General features: G+C 36.8%; 1 protein-coding gene across 4 annotated transcripts in view; it reads right to left on the minus strand.

The window, feature by feature from the left end:
- The window catches only part of LOC117400372 (exocyst complex component 3), a 29515-nt gene extending 17708 nt beyond the window's left edge, over positions 1 to 11807 (minus strand). Inside the window, exons 1-3 of one of the 4 annotated variants that reach the window (XM_034000237.3) lie at positions 11643 to 11807; positions 4732 to 4888; positions 925 to 1144 (exon numbers count right to left, since the gene is read on the minus strand). In XM_034000237.3, the coding sequence (XP_033856128.1) occupies positions 925 to 1144; positions 4732 to 4875 (364 nt within the window). In that variant the 5' untranslated portion in view covers positions 4876 to 4888; positions 11643 to 11807. Of the gene's footprint in view, positions 1 to 924; positions 1145 to 4731; positions 4889 to 11559; positions 11584 to 11642 lie in introns of those variants that run through there. The other 3 variants (XM_034000235.3, XM_034000236.3, XM_059022676.1) reach the window with 3 other exon arrangements.
- Positions 11808 to 12247: the final 440 nt, after the last annotated feature.

The raw sequence follows: 12247 nt of genomic DNA on the forward strand, positions 1-12247 counted from the left end.
GGTGGGATTACGGGCCGGAATCGCAAAGAGACTTGCATTTTCATTGGTCGAAATTATAATTTTTTTGGTTGACAAGCACTTTTTGTAATAACGAAAAAGCATAGGTGTCCTCACACCTCTGATTCAATGCATTGATGATCCTTATACAGCCAACTTAAAAGTATTAGAAGCATATGAAGTGTTTGGCTTCTCTAAAGCTGATGTGCAAATGGAACGGATTGACCTGCTACACGACTCATCATTTAAGGCAATGAGAAATTACATAACAAGCCTTGCATTTTGGTCTCCGATTCCTGACCAGAAATACCTAATAATAAAAGGAAGCTGCTCTGAAGGTCTTTTCATTATTTGGATCCACATACTGCTGTGAAAGTGCTTTTTCCTCAGTGAAGCAAGTAAACTCTGTGAATCACAGTACTTTGACTGATTCACACCTACATCAGTTATTAACACAGAAAGTCATACATTGCCACAGTTCACAAGTATTGTGAAGTAGAAAAAGGAAACACAGCTATCCCATTAAAAAGGGAAGCATTCGTACATAGGGTGAGCAGGGAAAGCGTTAAATATCTCCCTGCTGAAGAAAAACATGTGCGAATGCACGTTTATTAGAAGGTGTTTTGTTAATTATCACCTGCATCTGGTAATTATTGTAAATTAGTGCCAGGTGCAGGGTTTAAAAGGCGTGCAGCCAGGGCTGATGTGTGTGAAGAAGCCTGACTGTTTTGCGTAGTTAAAAACCTGTGTGTTTTTGTTGTTTGTTTGATGTTCATTTTTTAACAGATAAACAGCTTAACTGTCCTGTTTATTAGTTAGGTTCCTGTCCTGAGTTTACGTAGTACAAATAGCGCATCTGCACTTAAAAAGCCATTTCCAATATGAAACATATTTTTTAGACATCAAAACAATATAAAAACGAATTACCTGAAAAAATGTTTTTGAGGTTCTCCACAGCTGCAGCCAGTTGACTGTGCTGCACGACGGCATCCTTGACATCCTTCAAGTTCTCTATGGTGTTGATGCTCTGTCTCCAGTCCTTGCTAACGTCTCCCAGGGACCGTTGGATGTCCTTCACATCCCCCAAGGCATTATGGAGTTGACTTAGACCAGTTCGTACCCCGTCGAGCTGAGACTGAATAGCTGCCTGAAAAGTAAATTAACATCATAATATTTCAACACCCTGATCCTTTCAAAATGAAGATAGGTAAAGAAGCTGGACCATTTAAAATAAATACAATTTTGCGGTCAATTCGCATCGTCATGTCCATTTGGGGGAACCTCTTCTTATTTCCTCAGGTTGTACTTAAAGAACATGCAAGCAAAAAATTGCTTCAAGCCAGAAGTCTGTTTTCAATAACAGAAATATTGTGCCCAAGTGCAAAGTTTTCCCACAATTTAAAAACAAAACAAATTACAAAAAGTAGATTTGTTACAGGAAGAAACAGTTACTGTTTCAATTGGTTTGTTCCTATAATATCAAAAATGCTACATTTAAGAAAACTTCTGCACTAGCTCAACGTTAGGCAACCCTCCAGTTCATTCGAGCAAGAGAACCAAAGCCCTGCACTACCTTAATAACATATTAGCAATTTACAACACATGTTCATAGTGCAAATATATGAAAATTCCTATCAAAATTGAATTTGGGCCACATGCAATCTCTCTTTTTTTTAATAAATACATTATTAAAACATTAAAATATATACAGAAAACCTTTGAAACATAACTAGTGTTCCATCATCAGGCTTCCTTTATTCAGTATGTTATTACAACTGTAATACCCTTTGGAGTCTGTCAAAGTAGTCTGATAGTTGGTATGAATTGAAATCTTCTACTCTCAATCAGCCATAGGGGATAAAGATATCCAGTACTCAATCAATTTAGTTTCAGACCTCAATAAAGCAGCAGGCTAACAATGTAGCTATTTTTTAGATGGTAGTTATTTTAAATTGCCACCGTTTGCTAATTTCAACAGCTAATTTCTCAGTGAAATATTTTAAATCAAATGCAGGGGAAAAATTACAACTAAATGAAAACCTATAGCCACAATACAGTTTTAAATGTAACAATTTGTCTTTAATTGGCATACAAAATAAAAGTATAGAGGATTAGCTAGAGGGTTTTTTTTAATGAGATATCTGTGGTTTCTCTAATCGAGTGTTTCATTTCTTAAGCTATATTTTTCAGCAAATTTTGTATAACTGTAAACAACAACTAGGGACACCAATAGTGAAATATAACTAATAATACTGCAGCTTACAAAATTATTATTATTATTATTATTTATTTCTTAGCAGACACCCTTATCCAGGGCGACTTAGTCATAAACAAAAATACATTTTAAGAATCACAGTACAAGTATTAATACAATTAAGAGCAAGATAAAATACAATGAATTGCAAGTACAAGTATATGACAAAATACGATTAAAAAACAGAGCAGATAACAGTGTCAGTGATAGTTACATCAATATATAAGTAAATACAAAATACTACAGATTAAATGACACTTGACAGATTACAGTACTCTAAAGTTCAGGATTAAATGCAGTAAAATAGGGAGCAGATAAGAACAAGTAAAGCACATTTAAGGAAGAGTGATAAGCGTCCAGAAGGAAAAGAGGAGTTCTACAGGTGCTGTCTGAAGAGGTGAGTCTTGAGGAGGCGCCGGAAGATGGTCAGGGACTGGGCAGTCCTGACATCTGTAGGAAGGTAAATTTCACCACTGTGGGGCGAGGGTGGAGAAGGAGCGGGCTCTGGAGGCAGGGGAGCGTAGAGGAGGTAGAGCCAGTCTCCTAGTGCAGGAGGAGCGGAGAGGTTGAGTGGGGGTGTGGGGAGAGATGAGGGTCTGGAGGTAGCTGGGTGTAGTCTGGTCAAGGCATCTGTAGGCGAGTACAAGAGTCTTGAACTGGATGCGAGCGGCGATCGGGAGCCAGTGGAGTGAGCGAGGGAAAAGCGAGGCAGAGAGAACACCAGGCGAGCAGCGGAGTTCTGGATGAGTTGGAGCGGACGGGTGGCAGACGCAGGGAGGCCAGCCAGGAGGGAGTTGCAGTAGTCTAGGCGGGAGAGTATCAGGGCCTGGACCAGGAGCTGGGTGGCGTAGTTGGTGAGGAAGGGTCGGATTCTTCGTATGTTGCTCAGGAAGAATCGGCAAGTGCCGATTCAAAATGTAAAGCTAGAATTTCAAATCATTTGGTCTTAAAAAGTCACATGATCATGTATAACTGTACATACCAGTGTACCCTCCAGCGTTTCCATTAACTTGTAAATACCCATCAGCAGAGGGAAAAACTGACTGTCACTAACAAGAGTGAACGAGTGTGCCTCTAATGCGCCTCTAGACTACGCCCTTTACAGCAAGTCACCAATAGGGTATTCAATCCACATCCCCTCCTCTTGTTCCTCCCGTTGAGGAGAATGTTTATTTTGCTTTAATCCATGACTCTGATTGACTTTGTCTCGTGTGTTCGTTGAAATGAAAGCATAAAGTCCAGTTTATATTTGTATTTTTGTAAGGTTTTTACATGTTCTCTTTAGTCTAGATACATGTATGTCACCCCCCCCCCCCCAATATCTTTTCAGTACTAAATGCTTTAATTCATGCGAATATACCTGTAGTTTTCCGGTCCAGAAAAGGACTTGTAACCAGGAGGTCCCTGGTTCAAATCCCGGCTCACTCACTGACTCGCTGTGTGACCCTGAACAAGTCACTTAACCTCCTCTGTCTTTCAGGTGAGATGTTGCTGTAAGTGACGCTGCAGCTGCATGCATAGTTCACACATCCTAGTATGTAAGTCGCCTTAGATAAAGGCTTCTGCTAAATTAAATAATAATAATAATAATAATAATAATAATAATAATAATAATAATAATATTTTAAATTATGAACCGAAATATGACTATTACAAAATAAGAAATATATTTCAACAACTTTTGAAAACAAACTGTTCTAAACTATTTTCTTTCAGTTTCTGCTTTTTGTCATAAGCCTATTTTTTCCCCTTAACTACGTATTTGTGTATTGCTTTTACGAGTGCACAGGTGTCAGATGAATGGTGCTGACGTTTTGTGACGTGACCGATAAAATATTTAGTGACCAGTCATTGTGACAGACAGCAGTTATTCCGAGCGGAAACGCTGACCCTCTGTATAGCATTGAAAGAGCAGCAGCAGACTAAAAACAAATCACATCCTCTAGGGTTGCTTAATAATCATCAGAGATGCATGTATTTCTTTTTATTTAATTTAAAACTTATTTTGTGTAATGACAATTTATTGTTTTTTTTGGGGGGGGAATAAATTGTTACATTCAGGATTAAACAGGTTACATGATCAATTAATCTGCTACAATTACAATATGTCACTTTTCAACTTTCATAAAATACTATATTATGAACATTTCTATACAAATACAATGGTTAAAACTTTGGTTAGCATAGATGTCATTGGATGGAAAATTATGGATGAGGACCTCAGCCAAGGTTAACTTAGTCTACATGTGATCTGAAATTGAATACTCCAGGCCAGGGCAGAGCAGGCTGCCGCAAGGTAAACATCAAATAGAAAAATAAAAACAGAACTAAAGGATTTGCTGCTGAGTCATGTTACACTATTTCCTGACAAGGACAACACCCCAAAAAACCAACATGCAATGCTGATGAGTTCTGCAATGCACAAACCCACCTATGGGATAGGACCGATGAAGCACTGTGTCAGTCAGTGGATTACATACCTTGAGTCTAGCCTCCACTGAGGCCTTTTTGCGAGCCTCCCTCCTGCGATACTGTTCCACTTTGTCTAACTGGTCTGGTCTTTGCAGCATCCCAGCAACTCTCTGTACGGCTGTTGCAACAGCCTCCCTGTCCGTCTCCTCCATTTCAATTGCTGACCTTTAACACAAAGAGAGACGCATCAGTATTGGGACAAAAATATATGGTTTACAGTCTTCTTTTAAGTAATGTTTTACTACTTTTTAGTTATAGGGTTGTAAAATTATTGAATTTGAATTTTGCCAGTGTAAATTCTTCAGCTTTATTTCATAGAATGCCCCAGCATTACAACACATTCTCCTTGAAAACACAAGAGAAGCATGTTGATAGTCATGTTGATAGGCAACTTGCAAAAAAAACTGCTGCAAAAAATGGGATGTAGTTGCATGTTTTATTCTAGAATTACAATTTAGAAAACCTTTACCCAGCAAAAGCATTTTATTCATATTAGAAAAAAAAATGTAACCATTTTCATATACATTTCAATTTGTAATATGCTTCTAGCAGGCGGAACAAGTTATGTACTGCATTGGGGTACAATAACGTCTTTGGTCACAGCTGGATAATTTACAACTTAATTTACTACAAGGAGTTAACTGATTGGTGGAAATAACTCACTGTTTGCCAACCTTTGACCTCACTTTCCACTAGTAGTCACAACCAAAAATACCATAGGTTTAGCCTCTACAAATTAAAAGTATTTTAAGGTTTAAAACAAACTAGTGACTTCTCAATAATGAAACTTAATATTATGTAAGCAATAAGACCCGACAGGGTGGGTGGTAGTGTTCCGCAGTATATCAATATCTACGGTATATCATGATAACAAAATTATTATTATTATTATTTGTTTATTTAGCAGTCGCCTTTATCCAAGGCGACTTACAGAGACTAGGGTGTGTGAACTATGCATCAGCTGCAGATTCACTTACAACTACATCTCACCCGAAAGATGGAGCACAAGGAGGTTAAGTGACTTGCTCAGGGTCACACAATGAGTCAGTGGCTGAGGTGGGATTTGAACCAGGGACCTCCTGGTTACAAGCCCTTTTCTTTAACCACTGGATCACACAGCCTCCTACGATAGCCTAATAATCGGGGCGTGACAGGGGGTGCATTCGTAAACTCAATCTGACGCTCTGAAAGAACGAGCGTCCGAGAAACCTCTTTGGTGCTTCAGAGTGCAAATTTTTTCGAATGACCTAAAACGGTTTGGAAATGGAAGTCGTCAGCGAGAATATAAAAGTTATGGTTCGCAATGATTGAAAACACCTTTGTTAATGTTTTACAAGACCTTCAATCTGACAGCGAGGATGAAAATGTAAGCCGGTTGTTCGTGGAAAATGTAATACTGATAGTACTATTATTAACTATGATCATTATGCAGTTGTGCTGTTTAATGGCTTTCTTAGACCGATATAACTGATTTCTTAATTTATTTTTTTTACATGAGTTTTTAACTCTTAAGTCTAATTACTACTGCTGCCGTTCAGTTTGATTTAACTCAGCCATTTTGAAAGTGAACGCTGAGAATCCATCTCTGAAACTTGCGCGGCCAGAGTGTTCTCCGAGCGCTCCAAAATTCATCGCTGTGTAAAACTCCTGCTGGATACTGCTTTACGTGATCTGCTGCAGATATTGGACTCATTCCACGATTTCCACACAGCCTGTGAAATCGCGATTTACACAGGGTCTTTGTTATAAGTGGAGTGCACCTGTAACAAGATGAATACAGACTTCATTGCTAGCACATCAGTTTTCCTACAGATAACACGATCAATGTAATGCTTCACCTGCAGAGGAAAGCACAGGACCTTTAGAAGCTTCCGAGTCACAATGCAAAAGTCCTGCGGGTTACTATGAAACCAATAAAAAGCACTTGCAGTTTATTATTCTAGCCAGAGTGGTTGTCTTCTGTCTAATTTACTTTCTTTGCAAGATTTTTAACCACCAAACAAGCATGATTGGCCAAATTGCCTCCTCTCGCTAGAAAACATTTCTTATGTTCTTATTTAAGGCGTACTGGGTCGTCGTTTTGACAGACATTTGGCTTGAATACGCTTAACATAATTCTGTTACATAAGAGGAAGGCATCTACATTATTAGCACGTTTGTTTTAAAAATGTAACGTTAGATATAATGCTTAACTTTGAATTTTTCACTATTGAATTGCGCACGTTAGCAGCATTTTTAGTACTATCGAAGCAGTTTTTTGCCAGAAATACGGTTTTTTATCCGCTGAACTAATTTTATTAAATTCTTTTGAAGTGATGATTTTGAAAATATCTAACACTATAAAATTGTAAAATGAACACTTTGGGGTAGGTTTACTAAGCTGGGCCAGTTGCAGTACAAACATACTGCAATTTGCATTTTACACACTTAAAGCAAACATTTTGTCGTATGTACTAAGAGAAAATATGTTAATGAAGACAGCTGCAATATACTCATTTAAATATTTGTTGATCACAAGCATTATACATTGGGAGAGTCGTGTGACATTGTTCAAATAATTAGTGAGTTGTTGAGTTCTGGTTTGCTGCAGCAAATGGAGCCAAAGGATAACACCTATACATACAAGGGTGCATGAATCAAAATATTCATTGTTTTTGTTAAATGTAAACATCATCTGTACAATGCATACTGTTCCGTCTTCATTTTATCATATATATTGTGAGGGATTGGTTAAAGGAAACGAACAAAATGTGAAAAGACAACGTAAACCAACTGGATGGTAAACAAAGAATTAATGTAAAGTGTTTGGGATCAAAAATGAAGTTGGGTTAAAGAATACACTTTGTAAATAATAACTGTGTTAAATAAGGGAAAGTACAAATTAAAAAAAAAAGTATGGTTTAAAATAAATATTTATTATTGTGCAGAGACAATACATGGGGACACTAGGATCAGGTGCTACTGGAGTCAAGGCTGGCTCCAGTTCAAATTAATTATTCAATTTAATGATATGTCAATTGTTTAACTGTGTAATTCGTTACCATTTAAGATGTCTGTGTTTGTGAGTGTTTGAATGAGGGTGATGGTAGGAGCTGTGTTGGAGAGTGACTAAGAACCTTTGCAGCGAGGCATAATGGGGGAATGGGGGCGTATCTCATGAATACAGATAGCCCCGACACCACATAGATAACAGGGACATAAGCAAACAAGATAGCTGCTTCCGCATCCAGCGCTCACAGAATATCACAGACATTTGCAGAGCTTTTTTAAGATGTTATAGTAATAAGATAATGACTTGGATTGCATTATTGGGGAGTTTGGTGATAAAACGTGTGATCAGGAGATGATTTATCGGTATGTACTTCTATTAAGAGGTATGTGAAAAATATAGCGAACAAGGGGTGGGGCGGGGCTGGAGATGCAGTACTGAGTGTCCTGTTGATAAGCAGTGCCTTTTAAACCTTTTACTGTGAAAAAAAATACTTTTAAACAGCGCGTCTAAAATAAACTGCGCTTGTGAAAATAAATTGGACCTGACGCGCCTGAGATGCGCTGAATAAATGGACCGCAAAGGGTTAATATAAAATAAACTGCGTTTGTATTTTTAGCAGTATTAGCAATAAAAAGTAGGTCTCTGCGAGCTTATGTGAAATTTTCTTATCCCAAGATAACGCAATATGGAAATTACACATTATGAAAAATATAAATCTGTACAGTACGTCTATACAGTATACAGTAGTAAAATCAAATGAACAAAACCTAGCACACTTTCTTTTTACTTTAGACTGTAGGCTACTGGTATGGTAACACAAAATAAATCATGCTGCTGCACTGTACTCATTGGTGTCCAATGCGCATAAGATTATTTTTAATTGAAACAATGATTTTAGCATTTTGTTATTTATTATTATTATTATTATTATTATTATTATTATTATTATTATTAATTTGGCAGCCTAGACAATTAACACAAAACAGATCATGGTGCCGCATTGACAAATTATGATACTTACAGGAGGTCAGTCAATTCTCGTTTATACGAATTTCAAGGGACCAGCAACAAATGTTGCATAATACCACTAATTAGTATTATCATGAGTAGCCTATAAGCCAAATGTATACTGTCTGCTTTTATTTAAGTTAGTCAGTGGTGTAGTGCTAAAAGATGCTCAAAATGAGCTGGAGGGGCGAGCAGCACATGTGTGCAGTCTATTGCTCCCAACACATTGGGGAAACCTGAAATGTCATAGAAATTTGTTTTCAAGGCTTGTAAATACACACTACTTTTACAGAAAAATAGGTATTCAGCTGTTCATGTCAAAAATGTATGGAGCACAACTGGCAATGCACGAGAAAAGGCGGACTGGGAAATGCCAGCAACAATTGCAACTGTTTAAAACATGGTTTCAATAGTTCTTAAATTGTAACTGTTGCAATTGCCTGCGGCTTTCGTACATCTCATTATAACATTTGAGAACAGGGCCAGCATCAGAGAGGGCGCAAGGGATGCAACTGCACCCGGGCCCAGGCTCTACTGGGGCCCATACCAAAGATATTCTATAATATCTTTGCACATACCAATACTTTTTTTTTTTATGAAGTCCATTGTCGAAAAACAAAAAATTGTTCTCCCGGTGGTTCAAAAATAAACTGTGGCAAAGTTGTACTGTCAGTCAAAACACATATTATCAAATCAGAGCTACGTAGGCGTGACTCGACGTGAAACTTTATAATAGGTCAGACAACACACTGTTGAATTTATGGGGTGGGGGGGGGGGGGGTTGCATTTCTTTCACAGCCGCTGTTTATAAAGATTATAATGATTATAATAAACAGTTAACTAACAAGGTATATAATCACAAATACTTCTGAAAATAATAAATACATAGGCCTATCAGTCAACTTTAATTCTCTTCGCGAACTCCTATATCGCACCCCAATTTTCCATTAAAAAAAACATTTAAAAGCGCTCAGTGGAAGTAGGCTAACTTTTCCACAGTTGTGGTAATAAGTACATAACGTACAGTATATCGAATATGCCATCAAAACACAAGTCGGGTTGTTCAAAGCGAAAAGAGCGGAAAAGACAGCTAGAAAATGCTAAAAAAAAGTGTACAGTAAATGGTTTAAAAGTGGGCCGACAACAGTAGATGGAAGTATAGTGCAGCAGCAGAACTGCCAACCTCCTCCTCACACGAAAAATAAACAACAGTTGAGCCAGAGGAAAGACGCGAATCAGAGACATCAGATTTTGGAAATGTAAAATAGCAAATACAAAGGTACTGAATCATGTATTGTTAACCCGGTACCCAGTCAGTCACCTTTTATGTGATTTTTATGATCCAGTTACTTGGCCTGACTTTTGTACCAAAGAGCGAAGAGTTGAAATCATGAAACATAAACCTGTGCAGCTAAAGCAACTGACTTTGAATTCCCCAAAAATCACACATGATTTGTACTCATTTTTGGCAGGCGCAACACTTTAGTAAACCCTAGTGTACTCCCTAATGTTACACATTACTGTGTTCATTTAAAAAAAGTTTTACCGTGTAAATGAATCAATCAGGCTAGTCTAGTTTAGCATTTATACTGTTTTACTTTATAAAAGATTTATACAGTATAAGTGGTCCATTTGGCCCATCTTACTCATTTGGTTGTTTATTGATCCAAGCAAGAACCTTATCAAGCCAGTTCCTGAAGAACCTGTGTAAATCAGCTTCCACAACAGTGTTTCATTTTTTTCATTCCTTGCTCACATTTTTAGAGCACTTCTAAGATACACCTGTATGTAAAACATATGGCGTAGTTATAAAAAGTCTGCTACAAGGAAAGTAGTTCTGTGTTACAGTATTTTGTTATATATAAGAATTGAGAGATTCCTTGTATTTGGAGTATTTGAAGCTGTCCGAAATGCCATAGTTCTTTTGTAAGAAATAAAGAAAATGGTGTCTTTTGCATTAAGTGCTGCACTTTCTCAGCAGTTTTATTTGAATTTTATAGTTGGTGGCAATAACCATTGAATACACTGGAACTTGTTTTCAGTAGAAATATATATATATTATATATATATATATATATATATATATATATATATATATATATATATATATATATATATATTGTATAGAGGCTCTCTAAATTAGACATTGCAGAACACTAGTGGGCGGTATTGGGCAATATCAGACCACCCAAGGGCGTAATGTGCCCCTAGAAGGTCTTATTGCGCTTAGAAAACGGGCAACTGTTACCAAAAAAAAAAGACATAAACAAGTTTTGTGGTTTAAATTGGGTATCTCAAGTATATGTCCAGGTGAAAAGGCACTTATGCTGGTACTTTTTATTTCCTGGTCAACTATTGAAAGTTAATATTATCCCCTGCCAAGGGTACTAGCCAATGAGATGCCAGGAAATAAAACGCCAATTTTCTAAGGTCTAATACAATCTGATTAGCAATGTGTGTATAAACAGCATATGACCATTACTGTCTTACTAATGCTATGTATACCACACAAATGACCTTAAATATATAGATTTATAAACCAAGCACCACACCACAGTATTTACAATGTGTTAGTGTTTCCACATCATATCCAGGATAGCTGGAAGATGCACGGGGCATTTAAATTTCAGACTGTTTTGGAAACAATTAAAAGATCGTTGTACTCGTTTTTTGTTTGTTTTACCCATTTACTTTACTAAATCGTTAAAAATCACACAATCGCTACTATATTACCATGCACAGTATACATCCACACCACATGTTTAGCTTAGCATTGTGAAAACAATAATGTTACTGACATTTTCAATCTAAAATAAAATTGAACTGTCACACTCACAGGCCCCAGGGTTTGCGAAGGGCTTTTCTGCGGGTACGTTGTTATGGTAACATAAATAAATACTATATGAAATGTTTTCCTACCTGTAGTATTACCTGTAGATTATTACACTGATAAGAATATTTTATACTGAGGGATTAATCCCATTCTTCTTATTAAAATACTAACTTCCTTGTCTGTAGGGGCTTGTCCACCGCCCGACTGCTGACAAGACCAACTTCCTGTGTATTTCGAAATGCATTCTAGGAATTGTAGTTGTACAAGCGCTCTTTATCTGTTGACTTAAATTTAGACAAGCTTCAGGACAAACTACAATGTCCAGCATCGGGCTCTGCAAAACTAAAATTACTTTCTAGGAATTGTGTTTTTGTTTTAAAATGTTTATTTTCATACAGAAAGTAAAATCGTTCTTCAGTATATTATACAAAAAGTCTTTATTACACATTTCTATTTTAGTGTATATACATATTGTTAAATAATTAATTAATAAGACTAATGAAATTATTTAATGGTTATTTAAATAGCCGTACTCTCACTCTTAGTATTATCGTTTTTTTAATTTTTTTTTAAACAGCTAGCTAATTTGTACGGAAGCGTATAGCTGCCATGTAGAGCAAAACAAAAAGCAGGACAACATACAACGGTATAACATATAATTAATTAATGAAAACGAAAACAAAACCAGCGC

This window comes from Acipenser ruthenus, chromosome 4 (genome assembly GCF_902713425.1).
Source record: "Acipenser ruthenus chromosome 4, fAciRut3.2 maternal haplotype, whole genome shotgun sequence".
Classification (NCBI taxonomy): domain Eukaryota; kingdom Metazoa; phylum Chordata; class Actinopteri; order Acipenseriformes; family Acipenseridae; genus Acipenser; species Acipenser ruthenus.